General features: G+C 42.7%; 1 protein-coding gene across 7 annotated transcripts in view; it reads right to left on the bottom strand.

Moving 5' to 3' along the window:
- Window positions 1-1,958: 1,958 nt before the first annotated feature.
- The window catches only part of cadm4 (cell adhesion molecule 4), a 154,737-nt gene continuing 133,549 nt past the window's right edge, over window positions 1,959-23,146 (bottom strand). For 3 of the 7 annotated variants that reach the window (XM_042424823.1, XM_042424824.1, XM_042424822.1), the window contains exons 6-9: window positions 16,504-16,676; window positions 6,491-6,601; window positions 3,630-3,758; window positions 1,959-2,379 (exon numbers count right to left, since the gene is read on the bottom strand). In XM_042424823.1, the coding sequence (XP_042280757.1) occupies window positions 2,270-2,379; window positions 3,630-3,758; window positions 6,491-6,601; window positions 16,504-16,676 (523 nt within the window). In that variant the 3' untranslated portion in view covers window positions 1,959-2,269. Of the gene's footprint in view, window positions 2,380-2,576; window positions 2,656-3,629; window positions 3,759-4,353; window positions 4,376-4,395; window positions 5,695-6,490; window positions 6,602-16,503; window positions 16,677-23,146 lie in introns of those variants that run through there. The other 4 variants (XM_042424825.1, XM_042424826.1, XM_042424827.1 and 1 more) reach the window with 4 other exon arrangements.

Raw genomic sequence — 23,146 nt, 5'->3', positions numbered from 1 at the left:
GATCTATCACCCAGCGACCTCCGGCGGCTTTCAAATCTAGCCCTGCGCACAGATGGACATGTTGAGTGCTTCTCGACAGAATCGTGTATTGATTGCGTGGAAGTTAATGGCGGAGTCATATTTTTCTGTGTGCATCTGACTCAACCCTCCTGTCACCCTTTCTTCCTTGCTATCTGTTCTTATGATTCATTAGCAGCACCACAGAACCTTCTGTTTTGTTTATTCTATTTATTCTGAATAAGCTGCCAGTTATAACCGGCTCCACTGCCTTCATCTTTATCTTCCCACCTATAACTCCACTATTCCCCATTGATCTAATCATATGCTCCGTCTCCTGTTCTCTTTTTACAGGATTTCAAAAACAGCACCTGCTAATTACACAGTAAACACATCCAAAAACCAGTCTGATACCCAAGGTTATTTTTGGATTCTTTTTTATTTTGTCGTGCTTTGTATCTTTCCCCTATAAAGAAATAGTTAGCTATATATCAACAATGACAAATGGACTCTAAAATAAACAAGAGTGAAAGACAGGAGAAGAGACGACTAGGCACAGGAGACGAAGAGAGAGAAATACTGGGAAAGAGAGGAAAGGTAAGAGGAAAAGTGTGAAAAAAGACAGCAATTTCTCTACAGTAGAACCAAAAACAAACCATGGGAAGTGTACATTTTCTTTAACATTTACAATTATAATAATAACAACAGCAATAATAATAACAGTAACAACAATCATAATTGTTCAAATAATAATAATAATTAATAAAAAATCAATAAGACCTCTGGTTTCTCATAAAGACAAATGATTTTTTTTATTCTTTTCTTTATTTTCTTTAAAGATCACTGGACAGTAGTTTGTTCGGCTTTGCACCTCTATAGGCTAATATTCTGTGTTAGTATAGTTGCTTCATAATGCGTTTCAATAGTAAACTGTTTTCTTATTTCTTAAAAGTTTCATTTAATTTATGTTGCTCTTCTTTTTTTTATACAAATAAGGAATTCAGAGATATGTATACTTGATCTGTCAACATGTTCACTGTATGTATGAATGTGTGCATGTATCTGCATATGTGTGGTAGTATTCAGAAAAAATATCCATCCATTTTATTTTCTCCTTCATTCCTTTTGCTATCACTCCTTTTGCCCTTCTTATTAAGACTTTTAAACCTTTTTATCCTCTTAATGACATTCTAAAATAATTAAGCTTTTCTTTAATGCCTTAGCAAGTCATATTCCTTTCTTCTTTGTTGGGAACATAGCCCAACACTAATCCTTTCATTACCAGGGGCCAACAAAGGAGGAGCGATAGAGGGGGACAGAGAGAGAGAAAGAGAGATATAAGGGAGAGGGGAGAGGATGGTAACAGGTGAATGGAGAGAAAGGAGGAGATGGAGGGTAAATTAAAAGAAATGAAAACCACCTTTCCTTCACTGTTGCAGCGAGAGGAAAGGAGAACCGCTAAAACCTAATTTTTTCAGAAATTATTGGCAAGCCACCCAACAGGGATAGCAAAACAGGACAGTTAACTTCTTCATAAAGTATGGATACTTCCCGGGACTCTGGGCTTACACTCTCCAGTGTTCTTAGGGAATTATATATGAGTTCTCGCTCTGTAGACAAGATGCTTTGGCAATTTGAAAAATTTCAATTTTCTAGCATCAAGCGCTCAATAGCTCCTGGTCAGGCCCCCCACCTCTTTCGGTTCCCTCTCGCTCCTCACACACTGCTCCCACTGTCTCCGCCAGTTAAAGATTGAGCTTTGTGAAATGGATGGTTTTCTCCAGGCATGGAATTATAGCAGTCATCTGCCTCTAATTCCTTTTCCACTTTGGCGGCTGCACGGGCAGAGTGCCGGTTTTCTTTGTGGTCCCCATTTCCCTCTCAATCAAAATAATTATGGCATCATTTCTTTTTTGTCTACATCCACCTCACCCCCCCTCCCTCCCCTCCCCCCACCCACCTCTCCATTTCCCCTAGTTTCTTCGACTTACAGAATATGGCACAGTCGTTAATGGCTGGTGGGTCTATAGGCTCTCTCTCTCAGTCTGTTTCTGGGTGTGTATGGAGGATATGGAATGGAATGGAGTGGGATGGATTGGCTGTGTGCAGTAACTGTATACAGTCATTTTCAGAAGGCTGCCTGTTATGGCGTGTTGTATAGAGGTGTGTGCGTGTGCGTGTGTGTGTGTATACTGTATATAAGGTGGGAGATAGGGAGAGGGAGGGATAGGGGATGAGGTCAGAAGAGAAGGGGATAAGGATAGGAGAAGGGCTACAGTAGGTACTCCTTCTTGCCCTGGCTGGCGTCGTTCCCATTGAGGAAGGCTTCCTGCACCTCGCCATGTTCATCCAACCCACTGGCCTCATGGGTAAGATAGGAACCTGGATGAAGAGAGATTGAGAGAGAGAAAGAGAGAGCGAGAGACAGAGAGAGAAACAGATAGAGAGAGAGAGAGACAGAGAGAGAGAGACGAAGAGGGAGATTGCGGAGGGAAGGTTAGGTGGCAAAGCGTCATGATCATTGCAGCGCCATGCAGCATTATCAAACCAGTCAGAGCTAATATTATTGAGTACCATACCTGTGACAGATTAATTCATTAGTTAACTGATTGTTAGGTCAATACCAAGCAAGAATAGGCTCTCGGGTACGGTACGAGCCTACCGGCGGAAATTAAAGGTAGGAGATGGGATGTGTGAATAGTAGAGGCCGAATAGGAGGGGGAAGTTGAGAAGATAATAGAGAATAAAAGAGAGGGAGGAGAAATTGGCAGAAAAGGGTGGAGGGAAGGTTAGGTGCAACAGAACAATGACATGCTTGCGTCACTAAGAAAACCCATCAAACATATTTTAACACTCCTCAGGTTCATATGATTAATGATTTCAGCGGAGTGCAGGTTACAAAGAGCAAGAAGTGCTCAAGTCATCTTCCTGCTTGAGTGTCCCAACACTCCAGGGGTGAGTGACACTCTCATTCTCCTAACCGCAGAGGTTGACTGGCATGCTGACAGACAAAGTGGGCTGAAGACAAAGGCCTAATGGCCCTGTCTCAACACTGATTGGTTGTAATGGTCCTGTCTCTTTGCTGATTCGTGGTCAAGCCATACTGAATGTTGACTGACAGCTTGTCTAGCCATAGGGTAAGTAATAGCTCATTGCAGCCTGCTACAGTGTTCCCGGATCATTTCTTGGCAGCTGTGGTACACAGTCGAAGGCTGCCAACACAGGGGCACTTAAAAAGATAGGGAGCGCAGGGAGGCTTCTTTTAATGGATGAGCCTTGATACACTGACATATAGTCATAAAACATGGGGACCACACCTACATTTCCCACCCCACCCTATCATCCGCTATCTTGGCCAAGGTCATCCATCATGGACAGTGCCCGGGTGGAGAGGAGCATCCCATCCTATCTGCCTTGCACTAGCAACTTTACACCTTGGTTTAAAAGATTGTTTTTCAAAGAATAGGGGTGTAACTGGCCTCCAATGATTTTTTTTCACCGCGTGTTTCACTAGAAAGTGTAGAAACGGGACAACGTGCCCATGGAAAATGTGATAAAACACTTTGATTGCGAAGACATGTCTCTTGGTACTTAAAGAAACCTCCTTGTGTGTTTGTGTGTGTATGTGTTACCTTTCTGTCGGACGGAGCACCAGATGGTGACAATGAGGACACAGATGACGGTGAAAACCAGCAATGCCAGAACGCCACCTATCACTGCAAAAGGTACTGCGCTGTGAGTCTCTACCACTGCACCAGGATCTAAGAAAGAACAAGAGAAACAAATAGCTTGTGTGGGTGGAGTGTGGGATATATAAAGCGAAATGTGGAATAAAGGGAGAGAGCAATGCAGGTAAAAGAAACAGAGACAAAGAAAGAGATGGATCAAAAATGAAAACAGGTGAGATGCTGTAAGAAAAAAAAGAGATAAAAGTGATAGAAAGAAAACACATTAAAACGCCAATGTGGGAGAGAGTAAAGGGAGCGAGACAGGAGAAAAGAGAAGTCGATATCTACCACCCAACTTGCATCATCACCTTTCATCTCCCCCCACTGCACAAAATGCCAGACAGACAGAATGGGTGGGAAAAGGGTGGAGAAATGAGGAGAGTGAATAAAGAAATAAGTACGTCAGCCTCTAAAAACCCACTCCACCTGTCAAGAGCACAATGTTTTTTGAATGAGGGAAACTTGTGTGTGTGTTTACACCTTGAGTGCAGCCCTGGGAAATGAAATCAAACACTTCACCACAAGATGAGTGAAGAGAGATAAAAAGGTAAAAAAGCAATTTAAATTCGGTGACATTTTGTGGTCTAAAACTGCAGTCGCACTTAGGAATTATTCATGTCAATCTTACCTTCTACTAACTTTACACACTCCTTTAAAGTAAAGGACAAATACGAAAATAAAAATAGAGGAATGATGACAGGACATACGGGTTAGTGTTAAAACATTTAGTCTATTAATCAGTTAGTCAAGTGACAGAAAATTGAATGGCATCAAAAAGGTCATTTATTAGGCGAAAATGCTAAAAATTCATTGGATCCAGATTCTCAAATGTGTTTTATACACACAAAAAGAATAATTTGGGGTTTTGGACTGCTGATTGGACAAAATAACCAATTAAAAGACAGACTCTGAGAAACTGTGATGGGTGTTTTTTTTGTATTTTCTGTCATTTTTTAGACCAAAAAAACAAAATTAATAATCAATTAATTAGTTCCAGCACTATTATAGACCATAAAGAAAAATAAAGGCAAACCTTGACAGAAACACGGTATGCCTATGCACAATTTCAGCGGTAAATACTGGCTGACAACAATAAAAGCAGGTGATAGACAGGAAGGATATAAAGAAAATGAAGGAAAATGGTTGCAATTTTATGAATAAAGGTAATTTGTACTGCAAAAATATAACTCTTTGAGTCTGGACTTAAATACTGAGACAGTGTCTGACTTGGTGACAATAACAAAAAGCTTCTTTTTTATGGGGCTGGCGAGACCAATAAGAGGCAAGGAGACAGTGTTATTGATGCAGTTCCTGCACCTTAACAGAGCAGAATTAAAACATGAATCATTAATACAGTGCTAACACATAGAGATCAGGAAAGAAATAGAAAGTGATGAAAGAGGTGAAGGAAAGGAAGAAGAGCATGGATTGACAACTGAAGAAAAGACGATACGTCCTTGTGCATGTATTTCTTGGTCTTGGTGTCTCATTGAGTGCTGTGTAAAGTGCATCACTTTCCTGCTTATGTGTATGATCAAGTATTGGCATAAGTGTGTGGTATGATAGAATGAATGAATCGCTGCCTCTGTAGACACACAGGACACGTGTGATTTAACTGCAATAGGATCAAGCAGTGGGCCCAGGCAGTATTTCACAGGGGATGAAAAAGCAAGCACTCAAATGCTCGGCCTTACCTCATGCCACCCTGTTCTTAATCCACCCCGGTCCAAAGCTCCACAGGAAATGACTGACAGTATTAATAGTGTCTTGTTTCTCTGAGGAGCCTCTCAGATGATACATCAACATCGACTAAACGTTCACCAAAGTGTTCGAGGCATGGCTTTTCCTATGACTCTCTCTGACATTTCCACGCATGCCCAGCAGGTGAACAACCTCTTTCTGCCAGAGATGACGGCAGCAGCGACTGAAGAACAAGAAGAATTCTCCCGTTCCCTTCACTTCATCTCTCCTTTTAAGTAACAGAGAGGAGACAGAGAGCAGGCAAAGGTGTAGAGAGAAAGAAGAGATACCAGTGAGCATGTGTTTGTGTGAGTGTATGTATAAGATAAAGAGATTCTTTGGATAAAAAGATAGGGAGACTAGTGAAAGAGGGTGTGTAGTTTTACACACAACACATACACAATAGCAGTGTAGCATAGTAGCGCCAAGCAGCCTTTCTTTCTCCAGCTGTCACTCTGGGAGAATACGATTAGACAACCACCTGGATCCCTGATCTATCTTTCTTTCTTTCTCTCGTTCTCCCTCTATCTGTATATGTGTGTGTTTGTATGTGTGTGTGTTCAGATGAATGTTTATGTAGCATCTCCCTCACCCTCCAGAGGCCAGTGTCAGTCAGCAAAAGGCTGGATGCGCTGCCAGTTCCTTAAACTCTTAACGCAGATTCATTAACAGTACCCACCAATCACCATGAGAACCACCAAAGACCACACACATGCACACACATAGGTACACAAATGCTGACTGGGCAATGTGTGTGGGGAGCATCAAACAGTCAGTGATAAGAAAGAGAGAGGGAGTGGGTGGTTGTGCGTGGTGCATACCCAAGCGTCTGCAGGCACATACGCTCATGTAGATGCGGGGTAAAGGAAGGTTGCAGCAGAAAAAGTGTGTGTGCGTGTGTGTGTGTGGGCCACCTGAGAGCCATCAAATGAGTAGGGGAGTGGAAGACACCAAAGGAGAACAAAAAGGACGAGTAGGCAGATGGAGGGTAGCAGAGGCAGAGTAAAAAGGTGTGTGTGTGTTACCTTTCGGGTCCGGGGCAAAGCGGCGTGTTAGGAGGGTTGGGGTGGTGGGATGGGAGGTGATTGGTTTGGTGGTAGGAGTGGGAGGGACCGTGGTAGTGAGTGACACATTATCTACAGACAGACAAGGAATGGGAACATACACATACACAAATACTATTATCTACAACATGCAGTGACATTTCAACACAGTGTTTGCAGGGTTTTATAGCAAAGTTCCTACTGCGTATTAAATATGACGTGTTTTATTATGGATGAACAATAAATGAGTTTCTTGGCTGCTGTGCCTCAGCATCCTGCTCGATTATCATTGGATGGAAGTCTCAAAGACAGCCCATTTCTTCCAATGTGTTTTGAGAAGGAGGCAAAGGTTTAAAATACACATACAAATATTTCAAACATGCTGATCAGCAATTGAGGCTGATGCCATTTAGATACCAGAGACAAATGTTACTAATTATTTTTTCCAAATTGACTGTGTGTGTGAAATTGAATCGATCTCGACCCCTGACAAGCGATAAGGACACAGACAAATTATGCTCTCTGGCTGACATCTATACCAGCTGAGGGGGTTAAAGAAGACATTTACAATGGGAAAGACATGCTTTAAAGCAGGGGTTGAAGAGAATCACACCTGGCAGACTGACATTCATCTATGAGGCAATTGGAATATATAGGAACACATTCTCTATCACTGACACATTTTCTATGGTACAATGGCAGGAGAGACAGAGACATTGTCTGTGACAGATGCATTCCCAATGGAACAGTGCCATGCTGGGACTGTCTCATTCAATGCCGAACAATAGCTTGGATCTTGACACATTCTCCAAATCAGTGGCTGAGACACAATAGTAGGCAGAGAGGTAGAAAGAGACAAGTTCATATTGCCGTTAAAGACAAAAATAATGGCTGACAAGAGCTAAAAGGGAGATAGAGGAGTGGGTGTGAGTGTGCATGTCTGTGTGTGTGCGCATCAGCACTTTCAGAGTGAATAACATGCCACTTCATCAAACAATCTCTATGAAACTGCAATGTGTGAGGTAGTCTATGTACTTCAAGTCTCAGGACACACACAGATACATACACACACACGCGCGCGCACACACATAAACAACACATGTTCATGCACATTTGCTTACACACAAATGCATAATTGCCAATACACTCACACAAACAGAAATCACACACAAACATCCCCCCCCACACACACACTGCCCTTTCTGCTCAGGAATAATTTATTGGTAAGTATTCCTCTGTCTCTTCTCTCCCTTTCTCCCACTGGCCCTGAGATCATCAATCTCTTTTTGCACTCCTCTTATGTCAGCACTATAACTCCCCCCTCCCACTTTTTTCCTCTCTTAAAGCCCAACCTTAGTAGTCTTCTCTCTCTGTAAAGAAATGTACATGATGCGAAGTGTATTTTATGGAAAAGATAGAGTTTTCTGTGAAGAAAAGTGAGACGGAGGAGAAAATGTAGACTGGAACCGATAGAGAAAGAGAAATTACCCTACAATTAACCGAGTGTGTATCTCTGTTGTCGTTCTCCTGTATGAGTGCATATGCGTTGCATGTGTGTGTGTGTGCATGTGGATGTCACTTGAGCTTGAGGGCTGAGGATTAATGGCCAGGGTTGCTGCACTAATTAACTGGACGCTGATTAATTTCTCACGAATGACCTAAAAATTGTTATTTCTCACCATTTCCAACCTTTTCTTATCTTCCTGCAAACATCTCTCACTTTCCCAAACCAAACTCCCTTCCCATATCTGCACCCCTTTCCCTCCTTCACTTCCTTTCATTCCACTGCCTCTCTGGTTTCATTCCTCCATGACTACATTCCCTCACTGCCTCTCTTCAACTTAATTAAGGAGAATGCCATACAGCTGTCATTCTCTTGGCCGATAGTGTCCTTTTTTCCCCACATCATATTGTTATTCATTAACACTACATGGCTGCCAATCAGGCACAAAGCCCATGTTATTTCCAGGGATGGATGTGGTGGCACTTGCGATAATGATGTTTCTCCTCGTATCTCATTCTCGCAGAAGTGCGCCTGAGGATACCGTGCCGCCATTTTGGATGAGCCCTGTTATTCCTTTATGTTTGGTGTTCCTGATTATAGGTGCCTTGCCCAGAGCAGTGGTGACTTCAGCTGTCAATCAGTGCACTGAATGTTAGACATTGGTCAGAGGTGCACTGTTGAGGCCATAAAGACCAACACTGATTGGCCGAGGACTCATTCAAAATTTACTCAGACCTGGATAAAGGTGCGTTGTCATGTGTGGAGGAAAACAGCGCTGAAGACAATTTTTTTTCAAACAAATTTACTCTGCATTATCTCCGTCTGGCTTCCTCTGCCACTAGCCCCCAACCTTTTTCCACTTTCATTCTCATTCTATGTTTTTTTGCAAGTCTTGCTTCATTAAATGGAGGTCTATGTTTTTCATTCCAATTATCCTGACGTCTCATTACAACAGCCAAGGAGACACATACTAATCCCTGGTCACCTAGTATCCCTCTCTATCTCACTGTGTACCCATCCTTTCATCTTTCTATCACTCCCCTCTGCTTTCCATGGATTTTTGTATATTCTTCCTCCCACTCATTTATATGCACACATACCCACATACACATTCATATATTGTATATGTAAGTGTGTGTTACATATATGCAAAAACAAAGGTTATGATATTGTAACCCTTGTTCTATAAGCACAGGCAGAGCCCTCTACTGGACTCTATGGGTAATGCTCTCCTCCAATCACACGCATGCAATTGCTCACTGAAATTTTCATGTACGTAGTCGGCCAATCAGGATGCGCTTACTGATTCTCTGTGTCTCACACAGTGTGAGACACACAAGTCAGCGCCTCACTGCCACTCTCATCCAGAAACCACTTCAGTGGACAGCATAGGAGTGGCAGGGTCTATAGGTAGAGGGCTAAGCCTGTGCTTAGAGAATTACGGTTACAATATCATAGCCCTCTATTTCACCATGGTGGTAGGTGGTCATGGTGTTGTTGTCTGTTCTAACCAACACGTGTCTCCCCTGAACCAGAGTCAGGAAGTGTTTGAGAACCATGAGCACCATCTGAAGTTCGAGGAGATTGATGTGTAGGTTTTCCTCTAAAGGCCACGCATGACCTATCGCTCTCGCCGGGCAGGTGCCCACCCAACCCGTCAGGGACGTATCTGTGAACATCGCTATGTAGGAGGTCACTCGACCCAGCAGTGTCCCCATTGACAGATGCTGTGGGGACTCCCAATAGTGCAGATCCTCCCACACTGATGGGGGAACATTCACCCTATGGTCCTTGTGCCTCTTGGGGTCCAAGTGCAGGCTGGTGAACTACCTTACCTAGGTGGCACATGTGTAGGGAGCCCCAGCAGGAACACTGGATGACCCACTGCCATGAGCCCCAACACCTGCATGACAGAAAAACGTGCTAACATAAAAAGCTGTCACCACTGCTCCCCATCGAGTCTGAGGACTGCCTGCTGCAGGGCTGTCTGTCTGGAGTCCAACAGAACAGCCTGCAGTCTAATCGAGTCTAGCACAACTCCCAGATACTCCGCCTGTTGGCGTGGCTGGGGAGCGCTCTTCTTCCAGTTGATGATGAAACCTAACCTGGTTAGGTGCAGCACCAACTTGGCTGTGTGGAAAAATGGCCCATTCCCTGGGCCACAAGGTAGTCTGTTGTACTAATAAGCTATCCCCTGAAAGGCGAAATGCAAGACCTTCCTGCGTTTCGGTGCCATCTCAATGTGAAAACATGCATCTTTCAGGTTGATGGTGGTGAACCAGTCACCTGGTTGAACCAGTTCCAGCAATCCCCTGATGGTTAGCATGCAGAATGTCTTTCAGGAGATGCACTGGTTCAGGACTAAGAGATTCAAAATGGGTTTGAAACATCCTCTGTCTGTCGTGTGGGAATGATTGATTTGATTTGATTGATTTTTAGCAACAGGGTCTGGATCTCCATGAGGAGAGAATCCATTTCTTTTGGAGAATAGATTTATCTCCTTGATACCCAAGAATGGAGGAGGAACATTACAGAATTGGAGTGAACAACCCATGCTCAGTGTTTTGTCCATCCACTCCATTAACACACAAGTGTGACGCCAGTCCTCGTAAAACCGTGTTGGGGGTGGGCGACCAGGTTGGGGGCAGCAGCCAGAAAGTTGTGGTACTCTGATTCGGCCCTCCCCACCACCAAACCCACCATAAACGGAAGACTGGCCTATGGGGTGGCTGATATCGAAACGGCCAAGCTGACGGTGTGGTCCGTTAACGCATCACCATCAGCTGCGTCAACACAGCGTTAGATGTTGTGTCAGTGTGTCCATTTTTCTCCCTATTTCCAACGGAAATAACCAGATGGGAGCAGAACAAACCTGATTTCTCCTTTTTTTGGTTTGCGTATGGGCCTGGGGCATTATTCTCTAAAGATGAAATAGCGCCAGCAGCCATGCTATCATTAACCCAAGGGACATGCTGTGTATGCTGGTCCCGTGAGGGATAGCGCTGAAAACAGCGGGAGACAGTGCCGACACTAAGCAGACATTAAGTGTATTCTCCCAAGCCAGTGTGTGAATGTAAGGCGTTATTCCTCAGTGAGGAGATAATGCTATTCACCGCATCACCGTCAGCCGGAGAGACGAGCTGCTCTGGCTGGTCCGATAGATTACGTTACCAGCGAGCACAGTGAGAGATAGAGCTGACATTAAGCAGACATGAAGCGTCCTCTCCCCGGCCAGTGTGTGAGCACAAGGCGTTATTCCTCAGTGAGGAAAAAATGCCGCTCGCCACATCATTGTCAGCTGAAGAGGCAAGCTGTGCTGGTCCGATAGATAATAGTACCAGCGAGCGTTTCTTTCTAACAACATCATGCCTAACATAGTACTCGTGAATGGGCTCAGCATTGAGCTTTTTTCGGCTAGCACAGCCTGCAGCTGAATGAGGCCACTCGCCGTCTGCTTCCCTAACAGAGGGAAGAGAGGCAGGGGCGTCAGCTGAGTGAATGTTCTCTGCATTACACAGCCTCTGTGTGCAGCTGGATGAAGCAGGCTGGGCCGCTATCATCACAGCATCATGGAGGGCTGAAGATGGGAGGGTGGAGGATTTTGGTCTTTGGTCGATGTAATTTGTTTTCATGAAAACATCTTCAACACAGTGAGTTTTTCAATCTGGCATGGGCCATTCCGCAGTCGTGGGGAGGTATCTAGCGGTATGCCGCTGCGACGTCCAACACACCCAGGTTGTTAGCTACTGAGGCTAGCTGCGCGCCCAGCCGGAATATATTCTCCAAATATTCCAGTGTGTCCCTATCCACCAGCAGGATGGGGAGGGGGGATTTAACACACTACCAAATGTCCAGGAGCTGAGGCAAAACAAATGTGGGTTGAGCCAGATGAACCAGGCCGTAAAAGCCTTCATGTAGCTGGCTAACTGGTTTGGAGCTGTGAAAGCCGTACACGCTTTGCTTGTAGCAGGGCAACAGTGTTGAAAATGGAGGAAGTCATTGGCAGAAAATGCAGGGCAGTGGCTGAATCATGCCCCTCTCTGCGTGGTCTCAACCAAAGCGGAGCAAAGGAGATGTCTGGCGGCGTGGGTGGGGGTGGCGGCAGCGGCAAAGAAGCCAGGGCGCGACGGGCAGGAAACTTGCGGAGCAGCGACTCCATCCGTGGAGGTCAAGAGTAAGATCAGTGAGCAGATTGGCCGTTGCTGAGGTGAAAAGGATGAGAGTGGCAGTGAGGCGCTGCGTTACATATTGTGAGAGACACATGGAGTTGGTTGGTGTGTCCTGATTGGCCTGCTGTGTACATGCAAATTTCAATGGGTGATTGCATGCGTGTGATTGGAGGAGCGTACTACCCATAGAGTCCAGTAGAGGGCGGAGCCTGTGTGAGACGGAACTAACAATTCTTATCTCCTCATCTCTACCTCTCTCCCTCTCTCTTTCCTTCTCTCTCCTTCTCCCTCACTCTCTCATGCAATTCAATTCTAATGGGTTTTATTGGCTTGGCGATTCATCTGAGTGCAGCAGCTCAGTTCAATTACATAAGGGAGCCCTCCGGGCTTTCACCAGACAATCAGCAACATTCTCCTCCCAGTCACATGCACACGCATGCACATGCACCCTCACGCATACACATACATAAAAAATCCAATTTCTCTTTAACAATGGTGGCGCAGATGAAACAACCAATAGAGGCCACATCCTTTCCGCATTCTGCAGATACTAGTTGTCTGTGTGTGTGTGTGTGTGCATGTGTATGAGTGTGTAATGAGTGTGTATGTCCTCCAATGTGTGCTTGCTCTATGATTCATTCAAAACAATTTCTCACATTTATATCATTAGTATATTTCTGAAAGTTGCAGAAAGTTAATTTCATCGTATTAACTTGTGCACACAGAAACACGCACACTGACAATTTCACTCTCTTTCTCTAAATCATAAACACATTACAGCATGCGCACGCGCACACACACACACACACAAGCTTACTTACATGTACACACAAGTGTGAACAGTTAAATAAAGCTCAACTTCAGTGCATCACGTCTTTGCCACGGCTTGCACTCCCTGGAGTTTCCCACCTCTCACTCTCTGTTCTTCACCAGCATTAAGCCCATCTTCCTTCATAAAGTGACAGCGCCTAAAGCACCTGCAACAAATTGGCAGCCACTTTTGCCCGAGTTTGTGCTCAGTGTACAGACCCTGATGGTAGATAACTCTCACAGAGGGAAAGTTGACATGAAATGAGAGCGAGGGAGACGAGAGAGAGCGATGGTAGTTTTTCTGCACCTGCAATGAAATGGTTTCTTTTCTGCTGACTCATCCTTTTACAACACTCTTCCTCGAGCGCTCCCTCCTTTCTCCCCCAGTGCACCCTGGGATTCCCTCTGGGAAGGCTGGGAGCCAACTAAACTGACATTCCGTTTATCTGACAGGCTGTGGTACTGAATGTTAACCTGCGTTCGACCTCCATCGTCCTTCTTCTCTCCCTTTTCATCCCTCCATCACCCTCCTCCCTCTCTACACCTCCCTTCCTCCCTCTCTGCGTTCATCCATGCCTCCCCAGTAACTCCTTACTAAGTTACATTCAGTTCTCTCTGTGCCTTATTCTCAGAGAGACAGGCTGTCTTAGAATAAAGAGACTAAACTGTGAGTGAACGAGGAACAGAGGGAAAACTGGTGGCAAGGTGAAAAACAGTTGAGAGGGTGTGGGAGGAGTAGAGAGAAGAAGTGTAGGTGGACAGAAGGTGTAAAAGAGGTGACAGCAGAGCAAAGTAAAGGGCAAAGTAAAGGAAGGGAAGGATACTGAGAGAAGTGGGGAGAGGGAGAAAAAAGGAGAGTGAGTGAATAACAAACAGAAAATGAAAAAGTGAGGCATAAGAAAAAGAGCAAGAGTGTATCTTTTCTCTATCAACATGGTCTTCAGGAATAAGTGAAGAGCTTTGTTACAAAATGAAATATTCACTTTTTCAAAAACAGAAAAAAAAAATAAGACACCTACTCTAACAACGTGGGTGCTGGAATGAAAAAAAATCCAGTGTTAGGGTTATGAGTCATCTTAACACATTTTATAGCGTGGAATCATTTTTATTCTCAATAATGACTGATGAACTTCTAATTTAAACATCAGAAAGTAGAGCATTTCACTAACACCAAATTAAATCATGGTGCTTTATTTGCACTGGCAGTTATGTATAGCAAATGCACGGTTTTACAGTGGTATAACATTTACAAAGAGACATGTCTCAGTGTAAACATTAAAGCCTGAATGCAATTAGTTCATCTGACATTTCTTGAGAAAGAATTAACACCATGTAGCCAGATATTTAGTTGTGACATATAGGAAAATCAAGACTGACTTACAGTCTTCTACAGATTAATATGATGGCTGAATCAACAACTCTGAGCTCTTTGAGATAATGTTTGAAACAATCTGCCCAGTGGGCGTGTACATATTTTTTAAGTACAGCAAACCATCACTGATACAGGGCTACAGCAGGGGGATTTAAGAAGCTGATTGCTGGAAATCCATGGAGCAGAGCAGAGGAGCTGAAGCTTGGCTTATGTTGGTTATATGGATTTCTGGTCTTTTATGCATTTGGGTTGAGACAAGATTCCTTTTTTTAAAAAAAAACAACAACCCTTTTTCCGCAATAAGAGGGTATGAAAAGAAAGTGGGATAAATCTAATTAATGACCACCACAGAGCAACAGCATGAAGAAAATACCTATTGAAATGCAGGAAAAAAAGAAGCGGCATAGAGAAAAACAAATGGAGAAGACAGCTAAAAAATGGTGAGGGAGTAAGCTGAGGAGAGGTGAGGAGGAGGGAGAGAGACAGAACAGTTTTCTACAGAGGTGGCAACGTACATCAAAGCTCGACATGTCTAACCTCCAAGGAGAGAGAGACAGAGTGACAGAGAGAAAGAGAGAGGGAGAGAGAAGTGGGTTGGGATGTCACCTTTCATCTTGCCACTGTTGCCACCCTTGATGCCTGAGGAATGCTTCCATTATATGTGCTGTTTGATGCTAGACGTGCTTCTACAAGAGTGTATGATTGCTGATTGTGTGTGAGCATGTGAGAGAAAGAGAAAGAGAGTCTTAGTGTGATGGATAAATGAAGGGGTGCTAGCCAAAAAATGTTACATAAGATCTCATGTATCTATTCCTTCCATCCGTCCCTGTGCTTCTGATCTCCATATATCAGGTGATGGGGTGCAACAACAGGAGCAGCCAGTAGGGGGTGGAGCAGATCAAAAGGGCAAACGTGCTGAGTGACAGAAGTGCGCATGTAATTAGGCCAAACCACAAATGTATAAGATGTGAAACCGTAGACACTTCTTATGATGAAGAAGCTTTGCAATTTGGCTTTACTGCAGTTTCATTAAAAACTCACAATTCCCATTTTGTCCTTATTTGACTGAATCAAGCAGGTTTACTCAGTTGTTTCATGTTTGAATTACACTAACAGGCATCAAAACCTCATTTCCAAATGTGCTTCAAAATCTGGGAGAGAAAGTGGGCCAATTTGTCACATTTCCTGAAAAATAACTTCATGCTAACGCGAGTTTTTCATGCGATGTTGCAAGCTTCATCATCATCCTCTTTCAGACACGGTGTGCAGTCTATCTGGGTCAGCTTTCATTATGAATTTAGCCACCAGTGAATCTAGGTGCAACATCTTGGAAAACTTGTAAAACCCGACAACAAAAGCCCCTTACCCACATCTTCCTCCGCCTCTGATACCTCTGCTCAAGCAGCAAAGTTGTTTCCCCTGAATTTTAAATGCAACAGATGTTCCACTGTTGTTTTTTGCCAAATGTTACCATGTAAAATTCCAACAGATTCAGCATCCCATTAATACTTTGCACTGTGTGTTAAGATCTGTCATCTCTGTCTCCTACGTGCCAGCTTTATTGTGAACTCCATTTGGTTGTCAAAAAACAAGATTTAAGTTACTGTGAATTCCTTGAAGAGAGGATTGGGTCACAGGGGAGATGATAAATTGGTTCGTTACAAGACGTAGCCGGAATAATGATGTTGGTGACGAGTATCTGAGCACAGTAGCCTATGTCTTCTTTTGGAATCAATATTTCTGTTGAATCAACTGAACAGGAGATTTAGCAGAGGTTTCCTGCTGTGTACCGAATCAGGAAAACAAATAAAGCTGAAAGACAGATGAGATGAGCATCAAGATTTAATGTGTCTGTTGCCCGGTGCCAGAACAACCACATTGCAAAGACGCTGAAAAGATAAAAGGATCAATAAAATTTAAAAGATTTCACCCAAAAAAAACATCATCAAAACACAAGAGAAAAAGAAATGTAACAAACAAAAGACCCATTGAACATAAAATTAGTCAGAACAGGTATAATTGCCTTGGATACTTAGACTGGAGATGAAAACAACAGAGAAAAAGAATCAATTGAACTGACTTTTCAAGCACTTGTGGAAAACTTGCAGGAAATAATTAACTGGTAGCCACGGTTACTCACCATAAACCAATAGGGTGTAATGATCAGCAGCTCGTCCAAAGTTGTTCTGGGCCTGGCACAAGTATGTCCCGTTGTGTGATTGGCTGAGACGGGAAATCTGAAAAGTGGGGCCAGAAATCTCTGCTCTCTCAGGTAAGGTATCATTGATCTTGGACCACTGAATATTCCTTGGCCTAGAGGAAACAAAATAGAGAAAGTGGATTAAAGGTTTTTAATAGTGCTGAAACAATAAGTCGATTGATCCCTTCATAATTAATCAACAGAAAATGATATTACCGACTATTTTGATAGTCCGTTTATCAAGGATTTATTGCTTTTCTTTAATCTATATAATAGAAAATTTAATATCTTTGGGATTGGGACTGTTGGTCTAATGTAATAAGCAATTTGAAGACACCATCTTGGACATTTTTCACATGTTTTTGATGATAAATTGAAAAAAAAAAAAACCCAATAGACTGATAATGAAAATAATTGATTGTTGCAGCCCTAATGTTTGAAATGTAAAACTTATATGAAAACACAAACCTACACCAAGTCAGCCTCTCATTGCCACACACATGCATGCACAAACACTCAACCAATAAATCCTTGAACAGCATGCTGTTAAACCTGTAATGTACAGTACTCAAATACAGTTAGATTGTTAACACATAATCACTTCTACTAGTTAACTACTACTACCACTTCCAACTAATACTACTTGAGGACTACTAGCAGTTTTATACACGTTTCTTAAAACCTTAAGTGCAAAATGAAAAAGTGAAAAGAGACAAGGGATCAATGCTAAAAAAGGAGAGGTGAGGAAGGAGAGGAAATAAGCCCACAGGGGGAGGATGACATGAGAAGAAAGTATGACAGGGGTTTGGAGAAAGAGCCGATGGCAACAGAGGGCTGCATCCTGACAAATAATGAGGAGGGCGCCGATGGTGTGAAAGGGTTGGCAGGAGGGAAAAGAGGGCAGATGAGAGAGAAATAGGGTGACAGATATGCAGCGTGGAAAAAAACAAAACAAAAGAAGCAAGAGGAAAGATATGGATAGAAGGAGTGTGTTACTACAGGTAGAGAATAAGACAGCAAGAAGAAGAGGTGGTGTGGTGGGAGATGGAGCAGACAAAATTAAATGGTCATGAAAGACGAGCAGGCAGAGCAGACAGGAGATGCGAGGATTACAGAGGCACCCTGGTGAACAAAGCGCGGTGTGGGTGTGTATGTGTGTGTGTCTGGTTTGGTGTCATGCCACCCTGGCCAGATTACAATCCTGACTCATCTAAGTTCTAATCCCCCAGGAAGTCTAATTAAACCTCTTTCTTGCTTAGTCACACATACAAACACTCTCTCATGCCTCCCACACACACACACACACCAGACATGCACAAACAAAATCTCCCTCGGTTCCTCTCTCTTTATAACACACACATACGTGTTCTCCCACACGCAGTAAATCCTCCAAACACTCACACAAATAAGAAGGCAATCAAGCAAAATGACAAAACATTGTCTCTCTCTCGGTCTCCATTTCTTCTCCTAAGAACAGATAGACAATGAGTGCACCCCTCCACCAAAAGGAAGTGCCGTATAATTGGTAATTAATGCTTAACAGGCAGACAGGCAGTTAACAAGGCCAGGGAGCAAGTGTGAAGATGACATGGGGACTGTAATGTGTGTGCTGTAATGTGTGTGTGTCTGTGCAGTCCAGCGTGAGATGAGGGTCAGAGTCCAGAGTGGCCCGCTGTCCCAACTCTCACTGTCACATACCACACACACACACACACACACACATACACACACGCAAAGCGTCCCCAACCAGCCGTTACAAAGCTTTAGTGGGGCTATAGCCAATAGGCCTCTCAGCCAGTCCTCACTGTGGGATTTCACTAAAGTTATCAAACACACACACAAATGCACACACACACACACTCACACTTTGGCTGCATGAAGGTTTACTGGAGAGCTTTAGTGGACTTGATGCCCACAGACAGACGGACCATCTAGGGGAGGGTTTAAGAGCTTAGGACCCAATACCCTTCTGGAAAGTGCACAAAGGGCTGTGAACACACTAGAAAAAGGGCTTTGTTTCAAAGCTGGCTCTTACAATTGTTGACTGCTGATTGGGTTTAGTAGCTCCTGCCCACACACAGAGTCCCATACAACTTTATAATAAGTCCACATTCGCACTCAGTTCCTAGTATCCTTGTACACTATCAGTAACCTCTCTGCCTCAGTCTTAAGCTCTTTTTCTCTTTGTCCTTCATGCAATAAAATATGGATCAGGCAGTTTTTATCCGTCCGTCAAACATTAAATGTCAGTTTATACCACAGACTCAACATTTTTGGTATTCATCAAAGTCAAAGGAACAATAATTCTGAGTTTTCATGATTACAAAAGCGTCCTGATTGGTCTGATGAGATTGTTATTAAAATTAAATTTGCTTGCGATATATTAGACACCCCTGGTTTAACTTCAATTATGCTTCAAGGGATGATGCATTTGGGATTGATTGGCCCAAAGGGTGCCTGCATCATTTGTGGAGGACAGCATGTGGTGATATTTTCATTTTGATAGTCTATTTTATAATAATGTCCTGGAAAATAGCTGATACGAAATTGATGTTGATTTCTGAGGATAATTCCTACAAAGAACCAAGAGATTGTGCTGTAATGGAAGATGTTGGTGGAGATTACAAGTATTTGGCAATTTCTTGAAGTTTCCAAGAAAGAACCCTGGAATTATGTAGGGTAGTAATTATATAGAAAGAGGTCAACTTAGTGTTCATTTCAACATAACATAATCTTCACCTGCAATCTTCACCTGTTTTGAACTGCAGTTAACTAAAGTTGGTCTCTCTAATCCATTTTATTGTATTTTAATTTATCGACCCCATGGTTTTAACAATTCTTTTATATCTGAATAGTTGGTGATTTTAATATTCATGTGGGTGATGTCACTTGCAACTTTGCTTCTGATTTCCTTAACATGACTGAGTCCTTCAATTTTATTCAATATGTGTCTGGGCCCACACGCATTAGGGGGCATACCTTGGACCTCGTTTTTATACATGGTATATCTATTGACTCTGTTTGTTCTGAGGTGCTGCCTATTACCGACCATAGTTGTGTTTTGTTCAACCTGTCTTTTAAACTAGATTCTCTGCCCAGTAAAAGTTTGAAATGCTCTCGCATCTTAAATCACCTCACTGCTGGACAGTTTTCTGCAGCTTTTAACCCAAGTGCAGTTTTGTTTCCTCAAGTAGACACAGATTGTCTAGTCCAATCTTTTAACTCACATTGCTCCACGATCTTGGACAAAGTAGCACTTTATAAATTGCGACCTGTTCCATCCATAAATTCAACTCCCTGGTTAAATGACACCTTTCGTTGTCCCCGGCGTAGATGTCAGAGGGCAGAGCGACTGTGGAAATCCACTAAGCTCAATGTTCAAAGATCTATTAACTGAGCTAAACAGCTTGATTAATGATGCGAGGGCTTCTTATTTTTCCAACCTTATGTCCACCAGTAAGCGCAATCCAAAAGTCCTGTTTGATACAATTAACAACATTGTCACTCCGGCACCTCCGGATGTGCCTGTCTGGTCAAATAAGGACTGCAGCAACTTTCTTTCCTTCTTTGTTGATAAAATTAGAGATGTCAGAGCTAGCATTATCCCCACATATCTTCCCCTCTCTACTCATGCCTTTCGGCCATCAATTTTGGACAGCTTCTCTCCTATTACCATGGAAGAATTCACAGATCTGGTGAGCAGTATGAGATCCTCCTCCTCACCTGTTGACATTTTACCCACCTCCGTGCTCAAAAATGCACTTGACTGTATTGGGCCATGCCTGGTTTCCATTATAAACAGCTCCCTGCAATCTGGTTGTGTCCCAGCATACTTCAAACATACAGTTATTCAGCCCCTTCTGAAAAAAACGAACCTTGATCCATAGAGTCTCCATAATTATAGGCCTATATCCAAGCTGCATTTTATTTCTAAAATTTTAGAGAAGGTTGTCACTCACTGCTGTCTTGACTGCACACAACATTTTTGATAGGTTTCAATCAGGTTTCCGACAGAAGCATTCCACCGAAACTGCTCTTCTCAGAGTTTCCAATGATATATTGATGTCCTCAGATGTGGGTGAGTGCTCCATTTTAGTGCTGCTGGATCTTAGCGCAGCTTTTGACACTGTTGATCACAGAATAATGACTGAAAGGCTCATGCAATATGTGGGTGTCTCAGGGAGCGCCCTGGACTGGTTTTCCTCCTACCTCGCAGATAGGAGTTTTTCTGTGTCTCTTGGTCCTTACTCATCCAAAACTGCTGCTCTTTCCTGTGGTGTGCTGCAAGGCTCCATTCTGGGTCCTATTCTCTTTGCCTTATATATGCTCCCCCTAGGTAAGGTTATCAGCAAATTTATTGATGTTTCCTATCATTGTTATGCCGACGATATTCAGCTCTATATATCTTTTAAGCCTGAAAAAGCCTGATAAAGCCTGATAAACTGTCTGTGCTGCACAACTGTCTGACTGCTATTAAGGACTGGATGTCAAACAACTTCCTACAGCTTAATACTGACAAGACAGAGGTTCTCATTATTGCTTCTGACAGTATAGCTCCCAAGGTAGCTAAGAGTATTGGGTCCCTTTCATCAGCTGTTAGGTCAAACTTAAGAAATCTTGGTGTCATATTTGACCAGGCTATGCATTTTGATCAGCATGTTAAATCTGACCCATACATGTTTTTTCCATCTATGAAATATCGCTAAACTCAAGTCCATTGTCTCACAACTGGAACTAGAAATGATCATCCATACGCTCATATCATCCCGTTTGGACTATTGTAATTCCATTTTCACTTGTCTCAGAAAAGCATCTGTGAACTGACTACAAACGGTCCAAAATGCGGCTGCAAGACTGCTAACCAGGTCCAGCAGGATGACTCACATCACTCCTATTTTAAGATCTTTGCACTGGTTGCCCATTCGTTTTAGGATTTATTTTAAGGTTCTTACTATTACATATAGAGCCCTGCATGGACAGGCTCCAGAATACATCATGGAACTTATCCATCCCTACGTCGCCAGTAGGTCACTTAGGTCTTCCAACCAGGACCTACTGGCTGTCCCTCGCTCACGGCTGAAAACCAAAGGTGATCGTGCCTTTGCATTTGTGGCTCCAACCGTATGGAACGCTCTCCCTGTACAAATACGGTCAGCAGTCTCTGTAGAAGCTTTTAAAAAACTATTGAAGACCCATCTTTTTAAATTGGCTTTTGTGTCTTCTTGAGTTGTTTGTTTGATTGTGTTTTTTATTTTTACTTTTATTTATTTTTTATTTAATTCTAACTTGTGGCACGTGTTTTTACACTATGTATGTTTTTATGGTCTTATTTTCAACTCTTGTTCCTGTGAAGCACTTTGTGAATTTCATTTCCGTGAAAGGTGCTACACTAAATAAACGTATTATTATTATTATTGTAATAAAAAGAACAATGGGTGTGTTAGACAAACACAAGGGGGAAAATCTCTTGTATCCAGCTGGCTACTTTAAGCTTAAGGAAGCAGCTCTCATCCATTTTCTTTCTTTCTTTCTTTCTTTCTTTCTTTCTTTTAGAACCTGTATTGAGTTCTGATATAGTGCACAAGTTGTCCTTTCAGTGAAGACCTGTTTTACTCTTACACAGTTTACACACATTTGGTAGCCTTCTAGGAAAACTAATGTTTTCTGCTGCAGCCGCTGAAAAACTCAACTGGATTAAGTAGAGGTTACTCAAGGACATTTCCACAAAAGCTATGAGAGGGAGAAGATGTTTATGTGTGGCGACTTGTCAGTAATTACATGGAAAATAACCAGTAATCTATTTCAGTAAAGCTGTCCATGTGACATTCACAGATCACCTATCTGATGCATCTCTGTAGCCCATAAATCACCTTCAAGCAAACAACCATTTTCAACTCAGCAACTCATTGCTGGCAGCCAACACTTAATACGTGTCTGTTCATCTATGTGTTGAGACTCTAAAAACAGTTTAAAATCTTCCAATCGGCCCTGGCCCAGTTTCTTTATATTATTATTAATATTATTTTTGTAGAAAATCTAAAAAAAATACCAGATACTTATCAACTCCATCAATTGAACTCTCTAAGGTGTTCTGGGTAAATGTCTGAACTGAACATGTCTAAATTTAAAGTCCCCCTCCACTCAAAAAATGTGTTTTGCTCAGTTGGATGTTTGAGCTTCACTGTGCAGAATGATGTATGTGCAGAGTTTGACACTAGAAAGCTGTTTTGTCATATATCTGCTTAACCTCTTCCACTCCCACCCCCCTACCAAAGACCCATTTCTGGGGTGGACAGGGGATGTTTAGTGGGAGGCAACCACATAGAACATAGAAGTGGTATACATCATCTGAAAGCTGGGATCAATTTGAGATGCAGTTCAGCACTGTGTGTCAAGATTTTTTAGTAATAAATCTGTAATGAACATTGTGTTTTGGTTTAAATTTTGAAAGTTTAGAGTGTATAAGTTCTTAAAACATTATGATGGAAGTATATGATGGTCATTCCCATGCTCACTTATGTCTTATATGTTGTTACAGCAATTTTTGGGTTGATGCCATTTGTTACACAGATTTGATTCAAAA

The sequence above is a fragment of the Thunnus maccoyii genome, chromosome 10 (genome assembly GCF_910596095.1).
Source record: "Thunnus maccoyii chromosome 10, fThuMac1.1, whole genome shotgun sequence".
Lineage (NCBI taxonomy): Eukaryota > Metazoa > Chordata > Actinopteri > Scombriformes > Scombridae > Thunnus > Thunnus maccoyii.
Note: the sequence above shows the minus strand (reverse complement) of the source record. Positions and strands in the feature narration are given on the sequence as shown.